At 36.7% G+C, this 23,574-nt stretch overlaps 3 protein-coding genes across 3 annotated transcripts; 1 reads left to right on the top strand and 2 right to left on the bottom strand.

The window, feature by feature from the left end:
* Nucleotides 1-991: 991 nt before the first annotated feature.
* Nucleotides 992-7,180, bottom strand: LOC131769648 (S-adenosylmethionine synthase). The gene is made up of 7 exons (XM_059085388.2): nucleotides 7,036-7,180; nucleotides 6,827-6,904; nucleotides 4,054-4,176; nucleotides 3,444-3,835; nucleotides 2,805-2,987; nucleotides 1,913-2,130; nucleotides 992-1,567 (listed from the first exon to the last, which is right to left on the bottom strand). Exons 1-7 carry the CDS (start codon nucleotides 7,172-7,174, stop codon nucleotides 1,462-1,464), a joined length of 1,239 nt encoding a protein of 412 aa, XP_058941371.2. The 5' UTR covers nucleotides 7,175-7,180; the 3' UTR covers nucleotides 992-1,461.
* Nucleotides 7,181-8,574: 1,394 nt separating this feature from the next.
* Nucleotides 8,575-13,929, top strand: LOC131769647 (pre-mRNA-splicing factor RBM22-like). Its single transcript, XM_059085387.2, has 9 exons — nucleotides 8,575-8,665; nucleotides 9,038-9,091; nucleotides 9,568-9,597; nucleotides 9,977-10,109; nucleotides 10,622-10,722; nucleotides 11,102-11,274; nucleotides 11,874-12,074; nucleotides 12,344-12,582; nucleotides 12,962-13,929. Exons 1-9 carry the CDS (start codon nucleotides 8,612-8,614, stop codon nucleotides 13,375-13,377), a joined length of 1,401 nt encoding a protein of 466 aa, XP_058941370.2. The 5' UTR covers nucleotides 8,575-8,611; the 3' UTR covers nucleotides 13,378-13,929.
* Nucleotides 13,930-14,490: 561 nt separating this feature from the next.
* Nucleotides 14,491-23,366, bottom strand: LOC131769646 (calcium uptake protein 1, mitochondrial-like). The gene is made up of 11 exons (XM_059085386.2): nucleotides 22,705-23,366; nucleotides 21,776-21,938; nucleotides 21,388-21,425; nucleotides 20,194-20,314; nucleotides 19,844-19,926; nucleotides 17,914-18,111; nucleotides 17,539-17,679; nucleotides 17,347-17,455; nucleotides 16,962-17,051; nucleotides 16,150-16,220; nucleotides 14,491-15,134 (listed from the first exon to the last, which is right to left on the bottom strand). Exons 1-11 carry the CDS (start codon nucleotides 23,125-23,127, stop codon nucleotides 15,030-15,032), a joined length of 1,542 nt encoding a protein of 513 aa, XP_058941369.2. The 5' UTR covers nucleotides 23,128-23,366; the 3' UTR covers nucleotides 14,491-15,029.
* Nucleotides 23,367-23,574: the final 208 nt, after the last annotated feature.

The following is a 23,574-nucleotide window of genomic DNA, read 5'->3' as shown; positions in this document are numbered from 1 at the left end:
CCCTGTCATTCTCCTGATCACAAATGCGACCGTGGCAGAAATGACGAGGTTACAGTAGACTAACCCCAGTCTTTATGAGCATAATTTAATCTGAAACCCCTTACTGAAAAATTAGAATTATTACTGTTCTCAAATACCTGAGGATACAGCTAAGATCAAGACAACAGTTGCATTGAAAGTTAACAGTGCAGATGTTCAGATAAAAACACAATGGATTGGATTTTGAGGCAAGACCAATAGTGCTATTCCCAAAACTTTAACTGGATAAATGGTTTAGGAGTCTGGGACTTTTAGAAAACAAAACCCTAGACTCCTGCCAAGTCTACTGGTCTACTAAAAACAGTAATGCATTAGAGGTTTTCTTTCTTCCACTGTGTTAGGTTATAATTTAATTTCTTTTGATAACTAGCTCTTCATTGCGGTTTGCAATTCATCCTTCCTGGCCCCTACTTCTCTTTACTTGGCAACCATAACAGTTTTTAATTCTATGGAATTTTCTTCGTGTTACGATTTTCCATGCCCCGTACCCTCCACTTGAGAGGAATAGGTAACACATTTCTTCAGGTTGCACATTATGGTTACAGAAGGATCAAAGTGGCTCAACCAGCTTATTTCAACCTTTACATCCCAACCTCACAGAATACATCTTCTCCACACTTTTCTCCATTCATTTCCCAAAGTGTTGATGAGAGGAATTTGTTTCACAATCAAGAGCTACTTTAGTTGGTGATCATTTCCTTTCTTCTCATTAACTTTTACAAGTGATCCAAGGGTGATGTTGTAAGGGATAAGTTAAATGCTAGAGTCATTCTTTGGAGTTAAAGAACTAAGGAAAAAAGTATGGTATATTTGATTGTTCTGAGACCTTAAAAAAATAATAATGAAACAACCTCAACAGTTTTACCAGCAGAAAAGAAAGCCTACCTATAAGCTTAATCAAATGTTGAGAGGGGCACAAGGAAACAAGACAAAAAAAACACAACAAAACAAATTTATGAAAAGACCAATCCCTGTCCTTTAATTCCTTTTGGATTATATACTTCAATGGCATCATAAAATTCACCATAAAAACAAAAACAAAAAAATAAGACCAACCGTTCATTAGATAATAAATAAACATAATTTAGTTTGGTTGTAATTTGCTACAGGTCCTATACTGCTCCTTCTGCTCATTAATATAAAATAACTTTTCCTTTCTCAGACTAATTTTCCCGAAACAAGCTTGCTGCTTTTTACAGCAAAATACAAGAGCCGCATTAGCAAATACAATTACCCTACACGCTATGCATTTTGAATAAATGAAAATACGTATATTAAACTAAGGCAGTGATAATTTGTGTTTTTCTGTTTGGTGTATTTATATTTGGAGGCTTTGAAAATCTAGTTTCAAATACAATCATGTGTCCACTCCATGGGTCACTTTCCTCTTTGTGTTTCCAGGTGTAAGAATGGCAAATTCAGTTAAAAAGCTAACTTCTTAGGAACTTCCCATGTGAAGCCAGGACCAGGTTTGAAATGACCATAGATGCACGAGTCTTGATAGATGGGATTCTTTAGCTTGAGGTCTCTAAAGGACAGAAAAAAAAAGGAAGAAAATTTACCAAATCAACAAGGCTTATGTAGTCAACTATAAAGGTACACTTTTCAATGGAATATCAAACATGCTTCAATCTTTAAAGGAACACAATTCTTTCAAGTTCTAGAATAACAAAAGGAGAGTACAACTTGTCCCAATAATAAAAATTTTATCAATAAAGTATAATTAGCCTACAGTACTCGAAGTTGTAGAATAATTCATCATCAAATTTAAAACTTGAGTTGACCAATACACAAAGTTTTAAATAATAGACATTTTGAGCACAAAAATAATAAATATTTAAAATTAAATGATAAACAGCTCAACAGAACTCACTTCACAATCATTCCTGGACGGAGGTCAAAGTTTTCCCTAACAATTTTCAAGAGTTCATCTTCAGATTTCTTGCCAGTTCCATAAGAGAACACTGTGATTGAGAGAGGCTCTGCGATACCAATGGCATACGAGACTTGAACAAGAGCACGACGGCACAGTTTAGCAGCTACAAGAGACTTGGCAATCCACCTTGCTGCATAAGCACCAGATCTATCAACCTGAAAAGTGCCAGCCATGTTATTTAGGTTACAAGACATATGCACATTTTTTTTTTTCGGGAACAAAATTATTGTCCTCTGTATTTTTAAAGATCAACAAATTGAAAAATTAATGACTAGTCTACGAAAACGCCTTTGGAGGAAGGTTCATATCTATCAACCGTGACCCCTTCCGAGTAGTCACTGGAAGCTAGTAAACAGTGCAAACCTGCTGGCTGTCTGACCATTTTGTGCTGGCTACTAAGTAAGTGGTGATCAAAGACAAAATTTGGCTGGCTGAATTAAGTTGCTCAAATTAGTCAAAGAATGTTGGAAATCTCATTACAGTGAGTTTCAAATTTCAAAGTTTTTCAATGAACATGACCCCTGACCTGAGTTGCAATACACCATGCTTCCTGTGCTGCACAAGCATAATTCAATTCAATTCAATTGCCCGCTCTGTTCAGATCACACATCTATTACTTTTTCTTATGACAACCCTGCCCCTTTATCTCTTTAAAGTGACCCAAGGGACTTCAATAACGAGGTCAATACACCATCTGGCTAACAGGGAATGCAAATGTACACTAAAATGTCAGCTAGAGGACATGAAGAACAACTAAATGTAGAGCACAGAGAAGAGAGAAAATCACACCTAATTATGGAAGTTTTAGGGTTGTATCAATATGACAAACCTTAGTGTAGTCCTTTCCAGAGAAGGCACCACCACCATGTGCTCCCCATCCACCATATGTGTCTACAATGATCTTCCTTCCTGTCAGACCAGCATCACCCTGAGGACCTCCAATCACAAATGCACCAGAAGGTTGAAGATGGTAAATAGTACTATCATCAAGATATTTAGGAGGGACAACCTCCTGCAAACAAATGGAGGAAAAATTCATTTATTTTTCTCTGTTAGTCGCTCACTGGTTCTGCAATATTTGCTATTGATTTCCAGGTGTTTGGTCTTGTGCCAAGTTTAATTTCTCTGTGTCTGTTGCAAGTTTCTCATTAGTTATCAGCAAGCCACTGATCAGAATGTGGTTTAATAAACAGCTTTTTAAAAACCAGTAATTAATAAGTCAAATGATCAATTACAGGAATAAAAAGTTATCTCTGTTGTACAACCAATACACATGATAAAAGGTACCCTGTATCAATGAATTTTAACCCTTCAACTATAACCTGTATTATGATAGCCACTTTAAAAAAAGGCAATTTTAAGTAAACTGAGCCACACTGATGAACATGGGTACTTGACCAGGGATTCTCAATAAAATGCAAGGAGCTCCTTGTAAATTATCTATGTAAGAATTTTTTCACCAACATACATTGATGATTTTTTCCCTAAGCTGCTTCCTCTGTTCTTCCAATGTGATATCTGGTTCGTGCTGAGTGGAAATAACGATGGTATGAACCCTGAGAGGAATAGCTGCACCTCCTTCAAATTTATACTCTACAGTGACTTGAGTCTTAGAGTCGGGTCGTAGCCAGGACATAGATCCATCACGCCTCTTCTCTGCAAGCTTTCGGTTAAGGTTGTGCGCTAAGACCACTGTCAGAGGCATAAGTTCCTCTGTCTCATCAGTGGCATAGCCAAACATGAGACCTTGGTCACCAGCACCAATATCTTCCTCCTTTCTTCCCGTGTGGACACCCATGGCAATGTCAGGGCTTTGCTGTTCAAGGGCAACTAATACATTGCATGTCTTGAAATCAAAACCTGAAAACCAACAAACAAGTGTACTTCAGTGAAAAGATATTTAAAAAGATAAATATTCATTGTTATGAATTTGTCCACAATCATTTATAAATAAGTTATATAGAAGTTAAACAAGAACAGACAACACAAACAGAAATTAAGTGATTATAACTTATAATGGTAAGAATACAAATTAGGGCCAGAAAGTGTTAGTTTACTTTCATAACAAACATTCATACCTTTGTTCGAGTCGTCATAACCAATTTTCTTGATAGTATCACGAATAACCTTCTGATAATCCACAACAGCCTTGGATGTGATCTCACCACACACAAGAATCATACCAGTCTTGGAAACAGTTTCTGTTCACACAAGGAAAGAAACCAACAACACTTGTTATATACTTATACTTTCACTCAACAAAATGAGCACCGTTATTGGTTGATTCTTAGTCATGTGCCCCTGATCAAATTCAAAAGTATCCTGACCAGGATACAATTGGGCAGTTGTTCTACAATACTACCTTCTAGGGTAAGGTAAGGCAAGGCAAGGCAAGGCAAGATAACTTTATTTATACATGATATGTATAAAAGCTGAAAGCTTATGGGGTCATGTACAATAAATTACTTTGATATTAAAAAATAGATAAAATGTTTTTTACAAAAATTACAATACATTACTTAGATCAGTAGTTAAAATGAACTTTTACATTATGTATCTATAAGACATAGAAAAACTAACTTAATTTCAATTATATACAAAATCGTTTTGTTCAAAACTAGCAGTCGAGGTGTATAATACATTACATTTAGTGGCCTTAAAAAGATCAGAAGTTTTGAGCTTTTATACAAGGTTACAAAGGCTTGTGTCAGCAAGGTCAGTGTATCTGGAAGACAGCATATTCCTAAGGACAGTGCCACTGTATGCAACAGAGTCCTTCATAAAACAAGTGTTAAAACATGGTACCAGTAATGAATCACATGCTCTCATTGAGTATGACAGATTACGTTTCTTCACAATACAGTTAGTTAGGGTGCTAGGCAGCCTTCCGTTATAAGCCTTATGCATGAATTTAAAAATAGCTAGTTTATAATAAAAACGAATAATGAACCACTCTGCACGCTCCAGGACACCATGAGATGCCATATCTTTCAGTAAATTGAAAATAATTCTAGCTGCTCTGCAATGTAGCCTTTCTAAAAAATCTAAATTATCAGAGTTGCAACAGGCACCCCATATAATAAGGCCATAATTTCAGCTGGGAAAGATAACCCTCAAATAAAAATCCTGTTACATTATTCTTGGCAGAAACCTTAGCTTTTTGAGTAAGCATAGTTTATTCACAAAGCTCTTCTTAAGTTCCAGTGTATGAAGGACCCAGCTGAGTTTATGGTCAACTGTCATCCCCAGTAAGCGTGTTTGATTACCCATTTGATAGTGTGTCCTCCGATGAAGATCGAAGAAATAGGCCCTATAGGGGTCTTTCTGCTGATGAGCATTGCTTTGCTTTCACCTAGGTGGGGTGTTAGCTTGTTAGCGAGACACCATGAATACAGCTCGTGCATTGCTAAGTTTAGTTGTGCAGTGGCTTCATCTGCTAATGTACCGATGCAATAAATGGTAGTGTCATCAGTAAACATATACACCGATCCTGACACTACAGATGTTGGCAAGTCATTCGTAAACATTGAGAAAAGCATAGGTCCCAAAACTGACCCTTGCAGTATACTGTATGACACTGGAAGTATTCCTGAAGGAACACCATTTACAATTGTCACTTGCTGCCTACCCTTTATACAACCTTTAGTTCTTTTCAATACAAAAAAAAATTGTGTATATCAGTTGCCACGTCCAGTCTTTGAATGTCTATTTTGTGTTATTGAATAAAGGTAAACAGTTTGACCTGTAATATGAATTTATTGAAGCCAATTGTGTAAACAATTACCTCTCTACATGACCGCGTCATTATCTCGTGTTCAGTTATGGACATAGAATTTTATAATTTATTTCTCCAGCCGAGGGCATAACTTTCAGAAAACAGGCATAACTACCACAACGGGCTTTTTCTTGTTATTCTGGCGCAACTGGAAATAGAAATCCATTTCATACCGAAACAGGTCTTTCGAGATATGTGAAGTGCGAAATTTATGGTGATGCACTTAATGAATCAAAAAATCTGATCAGATTCGTACTTTCGCGATCGATTTGAAGTGCATCACCACAGTTGTGTCAAAATATTCACGATCTTTGTTTTAAGGCATAATAAAATTAAAATTAGGCGAATATGCGTAGTCGTCATTTCTCCGAAATAAAATTAGTAGTACTACGTGCGTAAAAGTTTATAACGTGTCGTGTTTACATCTGAACCGGTTTAGCAAGAGTTGGACCAAGTTTTACGCAGGAGATACCAAAAAAAATACGACACAAAAAAACCGCAAAAAACGTAAACACAGAATGGAAAAATTTTCCTTTGGAAAGCATAAATTGTGAGAAAGTTAAAAAAGCTTCGGCATAGACTCATGCGATTTTCCCACATATTGAATATATCTTATTACGCAATTTTACTTGGTCCCGGGAAACTACTGCCATGTGTATAGGAACGGTTGGCCACCAAAAGTACGCTTTGCCACGGAGACAAGAAATCGAGAAAACACAATAAATAAAGAGATCTTCAAACAACGAGGATTCGGTGTAATATGGGGAAGACCAACCGTAATAGATTATTTCGGGGAAATCAGTTCTTCTGACCTCATTCGCAAAAAGCTCTCCCCTTGCCTAAACAAGGCAAATCGTAGTTTATGAACGAAATTAGACATTTAACAAATTTCATTCAACAGCCGATGTTTCAATTCAGCTTTAGTGATCAGATTGGCCTTCTCAAACTGGTGTGTTATCGGCAAGTTTCGACCGCCCAGCATTTCAAGCAGGTTCCGAGCTCTAGCACAACAACTAGTTGCGTACACTTTTGTTGTTAAAACAAAGCTAACCCTGACCCACTCTTCCTTCACTTACCGCACGCGACTTTAGCATCGGGATCCTGTTCAAGATGAGCATCCAGGATAGCATCAGAAACCTGGTCGCAAATCTTGTCTACGAAGAAATAACACATGTCGGTCAAAATTGAAAGTTGAGGAGATGAACTTCTATGTCACGATGGGACATTTAATGGCAACCTGTGCAGAAAAGGACGTGAAGATGATGGGCAAAGAATTAAAACTTACCAGGATGTCCCTCACCAACGGACTCAGAGGTGAAGAGGAAAGTGTTGTTCTGTGTATCTGTGGTGTTCATCTTGAATCGCTTCGGTGAAGGAAAAATAGATTCCTCGCTAGAGTTCGCGTTATTTAAAATGTGACTCATGCCAGCTTTCCACCCTTTTTTGTATAGTTTCTTGGTGACCGCCCGATTCCTCTGGTATACTGGAACTAGCTATCTGATTGGCCAAAACTGTCAGCATGAAAAATGATGTGAGACCTTTCTCCTTTTAGATCATTGGCGCACGTGAGTAGTGAATGACTGAGAGACAAATTTCACTAACATTAACATTATTATTTCTGCAGAAATAGCCTCCGGAGGACAAAAAACATCGGCAATTTCTCTATTGAGGTCGTAAGCCATCTTGTTTACGATACTTTTGTTAGCTCTTTTTGAATAAAAAGCTAGGAATGTGCAGACCATTCATTAATTGCGAAACTTGCGGGATTTTCAGTGAAATTTGCATTGCGAAATAAATGTTGAGTGGATTCTTGTGTGACTTACAAAGTAATTTTACGATCGCAGGTAAAGTTACGTAAGGTCAGCTTTGTTCCACGGGGGCGACCTATCTTACATTCGAACATATTAGGCACAGACTGAAGGCTAACGCCTGAAATGTCTGCTGTGTGAGCTCTTTACAGAATTAACTACGTACCCACGCTGCAGCACCGGTAAAGACAGCCTAAGGACGATTCAATGTAGGTAGATGGTCATTTACTGCAGCTAGAAATGTGCCGCAGATTACCAATTATGGAAATCAATTTTTCTTCTACCTTGACTCTGCCAACGAGTTGTAGGAAGAGAGCACTCCCGAGGAGTCACCAATAAAAGGTCATTGAATAATTTCTAAGTCTCAATACCCTCTCCTATGTCTTAATAGTTTCTGACGCGGGACCAACTCACACCTTTTGCATCCAAGATATGACTTCGTTGAATGCATCTGTTCCCACTGCCCGAAAGTATCATCGAGACCTTCGAAGAATGGGTTATTCATTTTGCTGCGAGGTCGCTTGAATAAGAAAGAAGATGAATTCAGTCAGGTATAATTTTTATTTCAATGTGGTGTCATTTACGGTTTGCCTCGCAACGCAAGCAGTCACAGTGTTGCGTGACATACAAAAGATAAAGTCTTTCCTTTGAGTTCTAACGTTTCTGCGCAGTAAAGAGTAATTTATACGCAGACACATCACACCCGCTGAAATCGTAGAAGTACGCACAATGTAGAAGACGAACGTCTTGGCTCAATGATCTGATGCAGCATCCCAAATAAAACATGAGAAGTCATGAAGGTTCGACTTCCGAGTCCCTCTTACTAGAAGCGTTCGGAACTTTTTTTTGTACCTATGCATTTTTAGCCACAGCCAATCCAAGGGTTAACGTCAAAATTCCGCTTTGAGTATGAAAATGTACATCTATAAATGACCGGTTTTTTGAATGTCTCTGTTCTGTTTGGGAGCCACTCTATGACAGTTACACCCAAGATAGTAGCGACACCGAGAGCAACTCTAATTTTGAGCCCGCAATACTGTAGAATGTTTCAACATGGCGACCTCGAAAGGTGCGAACACATACAATCGTCAGAATTGGGAAAACGCGGCAAGTAACTTTGTTGTTCGTCTTATGTAATTTAGTTGTGAAGTATCTAGATAATAGCTGCTATAGGCTTTGATACCTAGATGTTTTCTGGTGGCTTCTGCGGTCAAGTGTGCTGATCATTAATTCACGTGCTTTCACGCTGCCATAAGTTTATGCATTATATGTGAACTTATTTCTTCACTATTTTACCCTAGTCCCTCTACCCGATCAAGTCTACTTTATTCTCCTACATAAATTTTATTAATCGTCTTATCACCTCGTACTTATCAGTCACAAATAATGTTTTCGAAAGTTCCTTCCCAGATCATGTTATCTTGGCAATTGCTCGAGTAGCATCTTTACTAACGTATCCTAAATGCCATGTCATTTCAGGAGTTTCCCATTCTTTGTCAAACATGTCTTGGCGATAATCCTTATGTGCGAATGGTTAAGTATCATTATCCTGTTTTTGGGATATAAGATTTAATGTTTTCATAAGGACTGTTGAATTTGTAATCAGGGCGACAATGTTGTGATCGAGGGAAAATCAAAGGGACATAACTGGGAGCAGATTGTATCTGATGGGGCGTATGACCATGACTTGTGATCTTGTGAAAAGTAGATTAGGTTGTTTGAGTGGTACGCACCCACAATGTTTGAGGAATGCCATATTGGTATTATAATGGCTGGTTCCTCCACTTCTGCTTTTGTTTCAACTGTACAGTTTCCACCTAATCATAGCTGTTGCAGCTAAATCAGTAGAAAATGGAGAGATCCTGATTTTCTGACAATAAAATATTTTAATCATTTTACTCTACTTTTAAGCTTTTTTTTCATTGATTGACCCGCTCAGTACTTCATTACCTAGACAGTGAAAAATAATTCATTTGAGTTCAATATCTTCTTCTTGCTATTATTCACAGACAAGGGAAACATATGGCAGAGAATGTAAGGTGGGTTGAATTGATTGAGTATAGACAGAACTTAAATTCTTTGGTCAGAGAGGATTTTTATTATTTCAAATGTTTTGACCATTAACTCCTAAGATCTGATTGTCAATTCTCCCCTCTTACTGCTACACATTTCCTTGGTGTTAGATCAAGATGAAAACTTCTACCAGTTAAGTTTGAGTATTCTAATTACCTGTTTCATGGTCTTTCCTGGATAATGTATGCAATTGGATATTATAAGGAGATGTTATTTGTCAATCACCTCTTGTAGTTATAGGGTTAAAAAAAGGATAACAATGTATTTTTGCAGTTTCAAACAGTGTATGAGCTCAGTGCCTTTATTAGTTTAACCTCTACAATACTTTGTTGTTTGTTTGTTCAGATATGTGCCCGACCATTCACAGTTTTTCGTTGGTGTCCTGGAGCACGAATGAGGTTTAAAAAGACAGAAGTCTGTCAGACATGTTCAAAGCTAAAGAATGTTTGTCAAACATGCTTACTTGATCTTGAATATGGTGAGTTTTGTTACAAAGGAAAGTGTTCATTGCAGCTGTACATAGGAAATAGTGCTTCACCAATTGACTCAAGCTTTTGTACTTTAAAAACTGCTGACAACGAGGGTAAAGAAATCCTACAGTTTTGTGATGTCTTGGGATAAAATCACAGGTGAAATGTACTGTTTGATCATAAAGAGAGAGTTAGAGTTTATGAATGTTATATCTGTGCAAAGGATGTAAAGCCCATAAAGGAACCAATATGTCAAAGAGTTCCATTTATTGAAGTTCTGTAAGAGCTTGAGAGGCCATTAGCAATTGTCTTTCCTAATCATAATGTGACATAGCCAGCAATTGCACAACAGAGTTTGACTTGCAAGTACTCTTTTGTTCACTGTGCTGCTTGTCAATTCAATGTTTCATTTTTATTTAGACTAAACAAAGAAATATGACTGAAATGTAATTTTCAAATTTTTAAATTGAGGCATCAATTTTTGCAACAGTTTTTTCCCTTCTAATCCATGTCACACCAGGTTTGCCAGTACAAGTCAGGGACCATGCCCTTGGTATGAAAGATGATGTTCCAAAATCTGATGTTAATAAAGAGTACTACACTCAGAATGTAGAGAAAGAGGTATGTAGCTATAATTATTGAGATCTTTTATTTACTTGCTAATTTTTCCAGCTTGGCAATGATTTCCCTGTTAATGCAATGCAGAAATGTACAACTTACAACAACATTGTGTTAAATTTGGGAAAAGTGAGTTTATGCTTGTAATTTTGGTACAAGTATAGTCAGTTCTTATAGTGTAAACATGATTAAGTTTGAATTAATATTGTTGGAAAAACAAAATTAAATGTATTAGTGGGGAACACCTGAACTTGTTGAACTGTAATAAGGAATTTGAGGAAAATGACATCTTATTCTTCTTGTTCATAAACAGTGAACAAAGATAAAATTTGAATCTTTCACATAGAATCATAGTGATAAAGTTATGTTGATTCATCTTAAGTTAGCAAATTCAGATGGCACCACACCTGGTGGAACACTTGGTAAAGCCAATGCACCTAGTGACTTGCTATTGAAACTGGCCAGGACTACACCCTATTACAAAAGGAACAGACCTCACATCTGTTCCTTCTGGGTGAAGGGGGAGTGTAAGCGTGGAGATGAATGTCCATACAGGTACTGCTACTATTGAGATCTTGATAAAGTTGTGATGTTACATTCACCTCCAACTTTTCTTTAGTGTTCCCTTTGGAACTGCCTCTATCTATGTTGCTTGAACACTAACCACATCATAATGTTCAACTTTATAACTGACAGAGTCTCTGAGACATACAGACCACCCAACCACATTGTAATGTACCCTCTTTATGTATACCTGTTTTCAAAATCATTGCAATTTGTAAATATACATGAAATATATATATCTTTTGCTTTCTCATCAGAGACAATTTTTGACAAGAAAACAAAAGATATATTTATTTAATTAATATTTTCAATGATGCAATGTTTTTTATAAAAATGGGTGTATGTGTATATATATGATTATATGTACATATTTGATCATCTGTCTGATGATGCAGATCGCATAAGTGAGAAACTCACAGTCAGAAAAAGTTGTCTTATTGATTAGTTCAACCTTCAGATATACCATGCTCTGCAATCACATCAAGCACTATACTGCAGGCATAGATTATAACCAAGATTTATATATATATATATATATATATATATATATATATATAGCTAGTTATTACATCTCTCTTTTCTTATTTCAGGCATGACATGCCCACAGACCCCAATGACCCTTTAGCTGATCAAAATATAAAGGATAGATACTATGGAATGAGTGATCCAGTAGCAACTCGGTTACTCAAACAGGCATCTTCAATGCCATCCCTTGAGCCTCCTTCTGACAAGTCCATCACTACTCTGTATGTAGGAGGATTAGAGGGAAAGGTAGAGGAGAGTGATTTAAGGTGAGTAAGTTGGTTGAGTTCACACCTGTTTCAGATTGAGAGTTAAACTGTAGAATGAACACATAACCATAACACAACAGGTGTTACTGTTACATTAGGAAAAATGTTTGGTCTACTAGCATTCCATCCAGAAATGATAGAACTTCACAGGAATAGTTGTTCTACACTATGGAAACCAGAATAACATACTTCAAATCAAAGTATGGGTGCTTAACATAGCCAGAGAGTTCTGTAGATTATTGATGTGTTAAATATGAATACTATTTCAGGGACTACTTTTACCAGTTTGGTGAGCTTCGATCCATAACAATGGTTCCAAGACAGAATTGTGCATTTGTCTGTTTCACTGCACGAGCATCTGCAGAAACAGCAGCAGAACGCTCTTTTAATAAACTTATCCTTAAAGGACGGCGACTGAAAATCATGTGGGGCAAGTCACAAGGACAGCAACCTGCCCCTGGAAAACAAGGAGGCTCTTCTCTAGCCCCAGTGCCAGGATTGCCTGGAGGTTGGTATTGTGTCATCCTCTTTATTATGTGTGTGTAGGAGATTTTCAAGATTTTGTTTAGCCTTTTCTTCACCCTTTAACTCCTTGAATAGCAATGCAACTGCTTGTGTTCAACTTTGAGCCCTTTGACTGCTAAGGTCTGAAAATTAACACTCAGCACTCTTTACCCTACTTTTCTTGTAACTTAAGCTTGAAGAATTTTTTGGTGGAATCACACAATATCTCCTGTTTGATAGAAATCTTCCTTTTCATCACCTTTTTACAATAAGTGTTCGGATATGGTAAGGAGAAATTCCTCTTTGGTTGCTCCCAGGAGTGTAAAGGTTAGATTAAGGAAATTTCCTCCCTCCTGATCTGTTTTCTTCATTTTCTTTTTCAGCTCTTCCACCACCTCCTGCAGATGACAAAAGCCAAGCAAACTTTTTCAACCTCCCTCCATCCTCAGCACCACCAGCAGGTCCCCTCTCTGCTATACCACCCACCTTACCTCCTCCTCCTGGGGGGCTTCCAGGTATGCCTCCTCCTCCTCCAATGGGGCACCCTTTACCCCCACCACCAGGTGGCTACCCACCCCCTCCTCCATTTGGTCATCCACCATTCAGACCACCTCCCATACCTTTTTATGGGGCACCACCCCCACCTCACATGCCTCCTCCTCCTAGACATAGTTTGCCACTCCTTCCACCTGGTCCTCCACCAATACACTATCCATCTCAGGATCCTCATCGTCTGGGTGCAGGGAAAAGTGGGGAAGGAGGTACTCGTCCACCAGCCCCAGCAGCTGCGAGCTCTTAGACTGCTTATCAAGAAAGTGTAACTACAGCTTAATTTGCACAGAACACAGTACCAGTATTTGGAACAGACCACAATGAAACAAGCTCTTTACAATTTAATGAAGTGTACATATATTTGTACACAGGGGACACTGGAACTTTGTTGAAGCATGTGATAGTACAGGAAGAGGTCTTTGAGTTATGAATGTAGTAGAATCTGATTCTTGTCCTTAAAGTAAGCATTTTAACAGTGTACTTTCTCAGTTATTCTCTTAAATTGTGAGACAGAATACACAGAACTGTCAAGCAGCAAGAGTGAAGGTGTCATAGTTAAATTTCATCCTGTGGCTGTTCTGCTTTCAAGGCTCCTTTTATGTGAATAGTAAAGGGCAGTTTAGGGTAACTCTGTAGCTTTCTTGATTAGCAAGAAGTTGTTTTCATTTACAATTCTTACATTTGTGTGATTTTTTTTACTGGTTACTGCCAACTTTCAATTCTATGCATCATTTGTTAAAGTTTTTTAGCCAGGTGAAGTTGTTGAGGGATTAAAATATTCCATTAACTTTCAATTTCAGCTCTTTGCTTGACATTTGTATTGTAGGTTTTCCCTCATGAAGATTGTTCAGAAATGATTGGCTTTGTGCTACTTGTGGAACTGTTCACTAGGCAGTCCAATATTACTCTGTTGGAAAATTTTGCTTACATATTTATACACATTCTTGTTTTCCTAGTGTTTTATTTACTGGAAATCAACTGATGTGATTTTCAAAGTGTCTCATCTTTCCCTTCTGAAACAAAATCTTAACAAATCTCATGAATGTAATCAGTTTTCAAAGACATTCAGATCAGTTTGTATCACAGCTATGTAGAACTACATAGAAAGCTTGTGTCATTTGAACTTGAAACCAAACTCCAGGTTATATTGTTTAAAACCTCACTGCACCCCAACCATTATAAATAGTGTGTCTTCAACATTATTGATATCAAGCACCTCAATGCATGTTACAATGTTTTTTTGATAACGCCATTATTCTTACTTATCAAATCTTAAAAAATCCATGTTTTAGGAGGGGTTTTTTCCTGAAACCCACAAGCTATTTCAAGTTAATTCAAGTAATTGTACAATCAGAGAAATTCACTAAATACAAAATTTGTACTTTTTTGCAAAGTTTATTTAAATTCACACATTTTTCTGATTTACAAACAATTCACTCTTTCCTGAAACCCACAAGCTATTTCAAGTTAATTCAAGTCAATGTACAATCAAAGAACTACACTAAATACAAAATTTGTACTTTTTTGTAAAGTTTGCTCAAATTCACATCTTTTTCTGACTGACAAACAATTTCACAGTTACATTTGTACATGAAACAAACAGGCAAATTTCCAGTGCCATGTGCAAGTTACTAGCCATAATGGTCAATACTTGGAATTCACAATCATTTGCATTTTTCATACCCACTGATCACATTCAGTCAGTTCTCCGAAGACAACTGTTTATGAACATTTGAAGATGACAGCTAATGTACACTATTGTTGCAAGCTAGTACATGGACCTCGCTCCTTCCATTAAATCCTTTCATAAATTTGTAATTTACTCTACACTGACAAGCAACAAATCAATTTTCCTGGCACTGTGTTCATTCTGATCTTTGAGTTCAACATGATTATCATCTAGTCCTCAGCAGATTGTTTCTTACCATGCAGAGTGGTATATGCAAAGTGTTTTCCACAGTGCCAAATGGCCTGCATCAGTCTACTAAAACCTGTATCCTTTGGCTGAAAATCAAAAGCAAAGAGACAGCATTAGCCTCAACAAGAAGTTGTTCCAAAATTTCACATATTGTATTGAACTCGTTCATGATGACCAGCATGATTATTATTCTTTGATGTGCACAAAAATAAGCCTTCTTGGCCACACTCTTGATTGTCGATTATTTTGTTTTAATTTTTATATGTTGTAGAGGCCAGAAAAGCTAGTGAAGCTGGTGTACATGATAACAGAAGAATAGCAATTTGGCCAACCATTTACAAGAGAGGTCTATATCTACACCCTTTATCTGCTTGTTTTTTTTGCTTTATCAGATTGTTTGTGAAACTTTTAGCAAGTTAACTTTAGTTTAATATGAAACTCAGAAAACTGTTAACACCAGGAATATTTCTGAAACGTTTCTAGGCTGCAAGGAAAAAGCCAGTCAGGTATGAGATAACAGTAGTTACTTAATGGTTTTGGTGCTTACCTATGTTCCCTAAAATTAATTTTTAACGATCTTTACACAATTGCCCTGTCAGAATCTAGCCTGAAAGCAGGCCCTCATTAATAGTGCTTGATCATGAGTGTTTCTTTGCCTACAGAAAAGTATGAGGCATTGAGCAGCAAAAGCTGGTGAGAGGTCTGCAAAGAGTCTAGCAGTGATAATGTGGAGCCAGACTCCTGCCCAAATGTGCATCTTGCAGCACTTACAATGAAGGCATTCTCTCTACCTAGTCATAATCAAGCCAAAGTCTTCATGGTTTTCTGAGACTTGCAGAGGTTACTTTCAATTGCTTATATTCCATGGGCTTATTTGTTGCCTGAACAAAAACAATGAAAGAAGGGCTACCATGTGGCACAGTAGTCAAAAATGTAAAAAGTTCTGTAAATTTACAATTATTCTAATGTGTCATTGAAAGGAAAAATTAAAGGACAACATGGATGTAAGTTCTGTTGTCCTAAAAGGGAAAAAATTATTCAGTTAAAAGGAGTATGATAATAATATTGTAATTACTAGTGGCTACATTCCATCTTTCTCACATTTTCTAATCCTCTGACAAGTTGATTCTTCATCACAACAATAAATTCTCTGTGACTAAGAACTCCATCATCTGAAATTGGACAAAAAGAAGGGAAATGATCCTCTCAATAAACTCACTTTGACAAAATTTGCCACCAGAAGATTTAATCTTAGACATCTTTGCCTTGAGTAACAAGTTCAATCACATGAACTTATGCCTTAACATCAGTATGCACATTCTCTATAGTGTTCCCTTTACATTTCCTATCACTGAGTTGGAGAAATTCCTTAACAATAAAAGAATTCTCAGGTTGAGGATTATTTCTTTGATTGTTGTGACCTTAGTTTCTTATTCAATAGTGATACAGTGAGGAGTAATTGGATGCAAGTCACTTGAAGGGATTAAGGGGTCTAATTAACATTTGAATCATTTCAAACTTGCATATTTTGCAAAGAAATTGCTGCAATTCAGGAGTTTTCTTTGTCCTGTTTCATTTGTCAATAACTGTATGAGAATACTCACATGTAAGGCAAAAGGTTTGATTAACTCTCTGTCAACTGGAGTAATGTTCAGTTTTGGGCAACATATTGTATTATTAAAATTGAATACAGTGGAACATACAGGGAAAAAAGAGTCTTGAATAAGGAGGTTCAGTCAAAAGAAAGGTGTGGTAACCAATAGCAAGAAAGGATCCATGGTACCATAAATGGATGGTACTTAGATGTGCTGTTTCTTTGTTTTTGTTTGTTTGTTTTTCTTTTTTTTAAATTAACATCATTCAATAACTGAAATGAATATTAAGACTATTGATTCTGTTGTAATGCTATTTACCATTTTCATCAAACATCTTGTATACAACATCAACCACATTATCACTCAAATTAACATCTGTCACTGTCTTCGCAACTTGCTTGAATGTTGCTGGAAAAAGAGGAAAATAACATTAACTGCCCTATGATGCCTGCCCCTTTATTTCACTGAGAGCAAATGTGAGAGAACTAGTTCTTATGGACTGTGAGGTCAAAATGCTTGTACTTTGAAAAGCCTGATTAGCTAATATATTTAATATGTCTCATTCCATGTAGCTACAAGTGTTGGAAAAAAGGATTAATGTTACCAATTACAATTCAAACTGGTGATCTTTCTCATTAAGTATCCAACTGTTTTATCTCTTTCATCACAAATCAAACTCACAAGTAATGAGCTCTAAACAAACCTGGATCAATAGCTTTGCCTGCTGCATTATGAAAACTCAAAGCCATATCTGCTTCAGAAATGTTTCTCATGAAGCTGAAGAATGCCAAGTAATCTTTGAATGTTATTCCCTGGTTAAAAAAAAAGGAAGAAAAGAAAAAACAATTACCAGAGGCATGTGAGCTTAATAAGTATTTTCCTTTCCAGACCTTACCTGAGGATTTTCTTTAAAATATTTCTTTACTTTCCTCAGAATTTTCACCTTCTTCTTTTCATGGAAACTAGAGTAAGTAAGAAGCATGTCTGCAAACTCCCATTCTTTAATGCAGCCATTCTCAGGGTCATAGGAATTGAACTGCAAAGTAAAAGTCAAATGTACACAGTCAGGTATGATCAAGAATGATTTCAATAATAAGAAAAGTTTGAAAAAATTTATTTAGCAGAACTAATAACTTTGCCAAGCTGACTGCCCCAAAATAGAGGTTTGCCCACCATATGTCACATGACTTACTCCCAGGCCCCAGCAATGTATAGCAAACACATTTTCCACTTAACATACAACTTGTCCTGAGGAAAATAACACTTTTACCTCTAGATACATGACTTCTTGTTGTAAATTCTTTTGAAACTCTATAAATCTTTGCACAGTTAGCCTCTTCTTCAAATCTTTTCCAAAGAAGTATTCTTTGATACCACTGTTCACATGAGCAGATAGAACACTGCCTGTCACTACATGATCACGATGCCGCATCCCAGTTTGAGTCATGCTAAAAAGGATATTCTGAACCTGAAAATTAAACAGAAAGAATATCTTTATTGAAGTGTCTCAAACCAAATGAATGTATAGTATGCAAAGAGGTGCAAGTAAAGGTTTCAGTGCCATTTAATTCCTTTGAAATTGGATAAGTCAATTTTGATAAACTGGGCAAAGTATTAAGTCTGAACTCTAATCATATTAAGACTTAATACATCACTTCCTTTTTCCTTGTGGAAAAAGATCATGCAATAAGGAGCAGATGAGGCAGATTGGAGTTTATGTAGCAGATTAATCCCTTAAACAGCCTGGTAAAAACATCTTACCCTGTTGAAAACTTAAAATAATCCTTAAAAGGAGTACAAATATTGTCTTGTAGGCAGTCAAAAACAAATAAGCTAGCCTTTTTCTTCAAAATGTTTTAAACCAAGGGTAGGCAGAGTTTGTACTTTTAAAATTTGGAACTTGGCAGAATAGTCCTGTGACTTCGTTGTTCCAGGTTTCTGATTTGGCACCTGTGTTTCTCTGACTAACCAAACATGCATTGGCCACAGTAAGTGAAAATGGGCATTATTATTGTTCTGTAGATTTGTTCAGGGATAAAGGTGTCAATGTTAGAACAGATTCACCATAATAGGTTCACTCTTCTTGCTGATTTCTAGTATGTTTTGTAAAAGTGCATATCAAGATTAAGTGTTGGTCCAGATGCACACAGAGGTACTTGTAACTTGTTGCCATGTTGATATGATATCCATTTACTAGGAGGTTCAGTTCTTTGCCATCAAATCCCTTTAATCTTTTCTGCTGTTCCAAACAGCATTACTAAATTAAAATGAATTAAAAAACAATAGCAGCCCAATAATACTCCCTTGGGTACACCTGTGAAAACAGGATTAGGTTCAGACAGCACTCCCTTAAATTGCTCCCTGCTTCCAAAGGAACAAACAATCAGTAAACCATTTCAGTTCATTGTCCTGTATGCCATAGCGAGACAGTTTTTCTAACAAGACCAAATGGCTGATGGTGTATTGATGCTTTAGACAAGTCAATGAACACTGCTCCTGTTGCTTTACTGCCATCCACTTCTTTCTAGATTAAGTCTGTAAAGAGAGTTACTGCCAATTCAGTTGAGCGATAAGACCTATAGCCAAACTGATCTTCGGAGAAATGGCCATTGCATTCAAGCTGCTTCATTAACTGATTATACACCCTTCTCACCAAAACCTTTAACAAAGTAGGGAGAATTGATATCCGTCTGTAGTTGTCTATTTCTGCCAAAGCACCAGTCTTGAAGAGACAAATCACCTTGGTCACTTTCCATTTGGTAGGGACAACTTCAGTTGCAAGAGATAAGTTGATAATAAAAGTCAAAGGCTTTGTTATGACTTCTGCTGCATCTTTAAGCAATCCAGAGGGGAGGTTACCTAAGCCAGTGGCTTTCTTCCATTTAACGTTTCTCAGCTCTCTGAGGATCTCTGCTTCTTTCACAGCTCTAAGAGGGAATTCCTCTTTACCTTGAGTGAGTTTTGTTCCACTAGGTATGCTCCAGATAAAGTCATAAAAGTTAACAGCATAAAATTTGTAAGAAACAAAATCAAGTACAAAGGGCTGAAAACAGATGGCAAGAGGTTCAATCTCCCCATTTTCCAACTGATTTCTGCTGTAAGTATCAAGCTGTAAGTCTCTAATGACTGTGCAGATGATGATTATGATAATAAAGGAAACAGCCAAGACTCAAAAAAGTAAACCATCACAAATCTCCTACCTTTTCAAATTCCTCTGGTGAAACTTCCCCATCTCCATTTAAATCAAACATTTGGAATGCAATTTCAAACATTCTGGGAGGTACTAAACAGAAAGAAAGAATACCATCTCTTATTTAGAAATGACACTAGCCTTTCAATAAAACTGGTACATAACTAACAAAAGTTTCAATCAATTTAAACAAAGCCAAAGAAAATTCCAGCGAACGTGTAAGATGAACTGAGAAAAGAAACAGTCAAAAAAGTATACTTCTGAGGAACAAGGACTACCCAAGAATTGGCACTTTAACCCTCTAAACTCCCAAAACATAACTTTTCTCTACATTATCAATACAATAGCAAACAGACATACATGATAACACTGTTAGAAGAAAAATATAGTCAGAGAACGAAATAAGCCCATGTTCTCCCATCCTCAGGAAAACACTGTCCTGGCCCAAGTGTTCAGAAAGCTCTCCTTTATACTTGTGTTTCTGAAAAGTCAAAGCCAAAAAAATCACATTTTTGTGACTGTGAGAAGGAAATAAGGGGGAAGCAATGAAAAAAGGGGGAAGCAATGAAAAAAGGGGGAAGGGAGACATGCATGCATAGATTTTAGTACCCACTAGATGAGTGACCGGCTGAGTGTAATTCCTGACTCTTCAGCCATAAAATATAAGAGTAAATTTTAAAAAATATATTTATGATATTGTATAATAAATATGATTTATCTGTTACTTCTTCTTAGCATTCTCCTCATTTGTCTATTAGTAATGTTGCAGAAGGTGGATAGTTGAAACTCAAAAAGGTTATAATTTTATATAAAATAATATTGTTCTGTCATATGAAGATGGAAATCAAACACTGCATTTCCTCAAAGAAGCACCTAGGGCCTAATTAAAATTTTGGCTAAAGGGAGGGGCATTTATTAGAAGGAAGGCACTTAACCAGAAGAGGAACTTATTAAGAACAGATAACATACACGAGGGAACACTGCAAGCACATGGAGATAGAAACAACTAAAATGGAAAAGAAACTATCCTCCTGTACTAATTCTGCTGTATTCAAAGCTTCAAAGTTATAAATTAAGTGGCAATAAAAACTGGTTTTCCTCGCATCCCTATTGTTTAAGAAAATGAGAGAAGAGGGGGGGGGGGTGGCTATTTGAGGAGAAAGCTTGTTTTAGAAATGGCCTAAAGGGTGGGTGCTTATTCAGGGAAGGGTACTTATAAAGGCATGGGCCCTTATTCAAAGAAATTACAGTATTCAATAAAAAGCTTTCTAGGTGATAATGTGAGACATGACTCAGTCAGTAATAAGATGAACTATTAATGCAGTGTTACTAGAAAACCAGAAAGAAAGAAAAGTGGGCAAGTAGACAGAGAGCCAGTTTGTGAGACAGACAGATAAATAGTCAGGTAGGCTGGCAGTTGAACAGGAAGACAAATGGAACATGGAAAAAGTTGAAATTTTGTTAAATATTAAAAAAAACTATGGATCAACATTGTTAAGCTGGGATGTATACAATAACACAATCAGCTATCACTTGTCTGGGGCAATTATGTACCTCAGGATTAAATCTTTCATGTTCATCAAGTCCCAATCCTGAAACAAGTAATATGAATGAATAAATAGATATATGTAAAAATAAAATATTTCAAACATAAAGGGACAAAGGAATAAAAATCAACTGAATAATTTGAGAATTACTTAAAGCATAGGAAAAGCTACTTTGAGAAAAATAAGTACTACTAACTCAATAATACAATACTTGTTTGAGTTTAAGTTATGCAGGGAAATTATCATTAATAGCTTTCATTTAATGCCTTAAAGTTAAACCAGTCCAAGAATGAAGCAAAGGTTTTTTGGCACAATTTCTGCAAATCAAATTGCTTAGTGTCTACAATTTAAAGCACAACACAATAGAGATCAAGAAATACAAAATCCTTCTTTACCAGCAGGTTGTATTTTTCCTGGGGTCAATGATCTCACAAAATCCTCAGGTGTCATGAACACATCATTGTCCTCACCAATATGCACAACTTTTAGTGTTGCAAAGTATCTGAAAACCTTGTCTGGAGTGCTGTATTGTCTGATTCGATTTTCATACTCAATAATCTGAGGAACAAGGGAAAGACTTCACCACTTAACACATACCTTTCCCTGCTCTCTAGATTCATAAGCCTTTTACTTTTAAATTCAAAGTTCCCCCATTAAACAATCAAAGTTAATCAAGGTGTGTAATAAGCACATGCCATTCTCCTCCACACGCAGGAGAGTATGCAGAATGACACTTTTCTATTGAGACTTGGAATGCAGTCACCCTCTTTGTTAACCATCTCTTTTTGGACCATACTAGTAATTTGAAAGCCAACTGGGTCACCTCCTGTCATTTTGTTTTTCACATATTTCATGTTACTGGTATGTTAAGAATAATGTGGTTTATTTGTTCTTTTGTTACATTGAGTTCCTAAAAACTAGCTACAATATGTGCACTTCTACTGAAAACATAGCAATCATGTCTACACTGATAAGACAGCTTTAGATTGAAGTTTGACAAGTGCCTTAACATATGTTTGAGGAAAAATTCGAGTGGAGTCTGGTATGATTATTGTTTTCCTATTACACAGTTTTAAATAAAACTTAAAACTACCCTCCCCATACCCTCCAACCAAAAAAAAAAAAGCCAAATGTGATACATTGCCTGCGCGTACAAATAATCGACTACTCCTTCGAAAATGTAATGCATTGTTAACTGTTTTTAGGAATAGTAAAAATATACGATGACCATTTTAAACACATACAAGTTAAATTTGGATCGAGGATAACATCAGTAAAACCAGTACTGGGAAGATGTTAAAAAAATCAAAAAGGTTTTAATTACCCTTCTCTCTTTAAATCCATGTTTATCCTTCTTCCGTTTACCTTCTGTCTCGTCCTCTCCCTTGTCTTGAGTTTCAACCACGTTTCTATCAGTTTTAAAATCAATAGGAAGATTTTTCCCTTCGGCACGAGCTTGATTGAGTCTCCTGAATAAAAAATACAGCGAACTAATCAGGCCGACAGATGATCCGATGATGAGCCCTATATTTCTCCGTTGTTTACGAAAACGTTCTTCTCTTCTTTCTTCCTGATGAGATTGTTGATTTTCCACAGCTGATGAACCAAAAAAGCTCGCAGAACATCTGGCGTTTTGATACAAGCGACCCCTACGAAGCTTGCAGTTACTGGATGTTGAAAAGCATTTCCGAACTAATGAAAGTTCGTTGAGTAAACTCCGCAAAACTAGGCGGGTACCCATCGTCATTGACTTGTGGCGATGAAAAGAGTCTCCAATTAAAAAGGAAGCTTTTTGTGGACAAATAACATACCAAACCGGCAGCAAGCAGGCGAAATAATTGCCAAAATTTTGCTGTGTTTTATTCTTCAATGAAGATGTCGGCTGGTGAGGGTTTGAAACCGCTGGCCTTAAATGAACATAAACACATCTCGCGAACACACCTAACCTCCGAAATTTACTCACATTTATTTCGGCAGTTGTTTTCCAAGTGCCATTTTACCTAATATTTTATTGTAAGCTTTACAGTTATTACTACCTTATATGACGACTTGCGGGAAAATGTCTAAACAAAGTAGTTTTAATCCCAGGGGGAGAGGTGTGGATAAACAACTTGTTCAATTTTGTCAATTTTAAATTTTACGAGACTAACATGCTTTTTCTTATCCAACATAACATGCTATGGAAGAACATAAA

Source organism: Pocillopora verrucosa, chromosome 3, assembly GCF_036669915.1.
Source record: "Pocillopora verrucosa isolate sample1 chromosome 3, ASM3666991v2, whole genome shotgun sequence".
Lineage (NCBI taxonomy): Eukaryota > Metazoa > Cnidaria > Anthozoa > Scleractinia > Pocilloporidae > Pocillopora > Pocillopora verrucosa.
The sequence above is the reverse complement of the archived record's forward strand: the minus strand, read 5'-3'. Positions and strand labels throughout refer to the sequence as shown.

What these genes read in the sequence shown, in the direction of transcription:
- LOC131769648 (XM_059085388.2), bottom strand. Translation starts at nt 7,174, where the DNA reads ATGAGTCACATTTTAAATAACGCGAACTCTAGCGAGGAATCTATTTTT. An exon ending in TTATGACGACTCGAACAAAG is followed by an intron (nt 3,836 to 4,053) that starts GTATGAATGTTT and finishes GTTGGTTTTCAG; the next exon opens with GTTTTGATTTCAAGACATGC. An exon ending in CGTCCAGGAATGATTGTGAA is followed by an intron (nt 1,568 to 1,912) that starts GTGAGTTCTGTT and finishes TCTGTCCTTTAG; the next exon opens with AGACCTCAAGCTAAAGAATC.
- LOC131769647 (XM_059085387.2), top strand. Translation starts at nt 8,612, where the DNA reads ATGGCGACCTCGAAAGGTGCGAACACATACAATCGTCAGAATTGGGAA. An exon ending in GTCAGAATTGGGAAAACGCG is followed by an intron (nt 8,666 to 9,037) that starts GCAAGTAACTTT and finishes ATGTCATTTCAG; the next exon opens with GAGTTTCCCATTCTTTGTCA. An exon ending in CTCAGAATGTAGAGAAAGAG is followed by an intron (nt 10,723 to 11,101) that starts GTATGTAGCTAT and finishes ATTCATCTTAAG; the next exon opens with TTAGCAAATTCAGATGGCAC.
- LOC131769646 (XM_059085386.2), bottom strand. Translation starts at nt 23,127, where the DNA reads ATGACGATGGGTACCCGCCTAGTTTTGCGGAGTTTACTCAACGAACTT. An exon ending in TCTTCTAACAGTGTTATCAT is followed by an intron (nt 19,927 to 20,193) that starts GTATGTCTGTTT and finishes CTTTCTGTTTAG; the next exon opens with TACCTCCCAGAATGTTTGAA. An exon ending in TTGTCAGAGGATTAGAAAAT is followed by an intron (nt 15,135 to 16,149) that starts GTGAGAAAGATG and finishes TTTGATTTTCAG; the next exon opens with CCAAAGGATACAGGTTTTAG.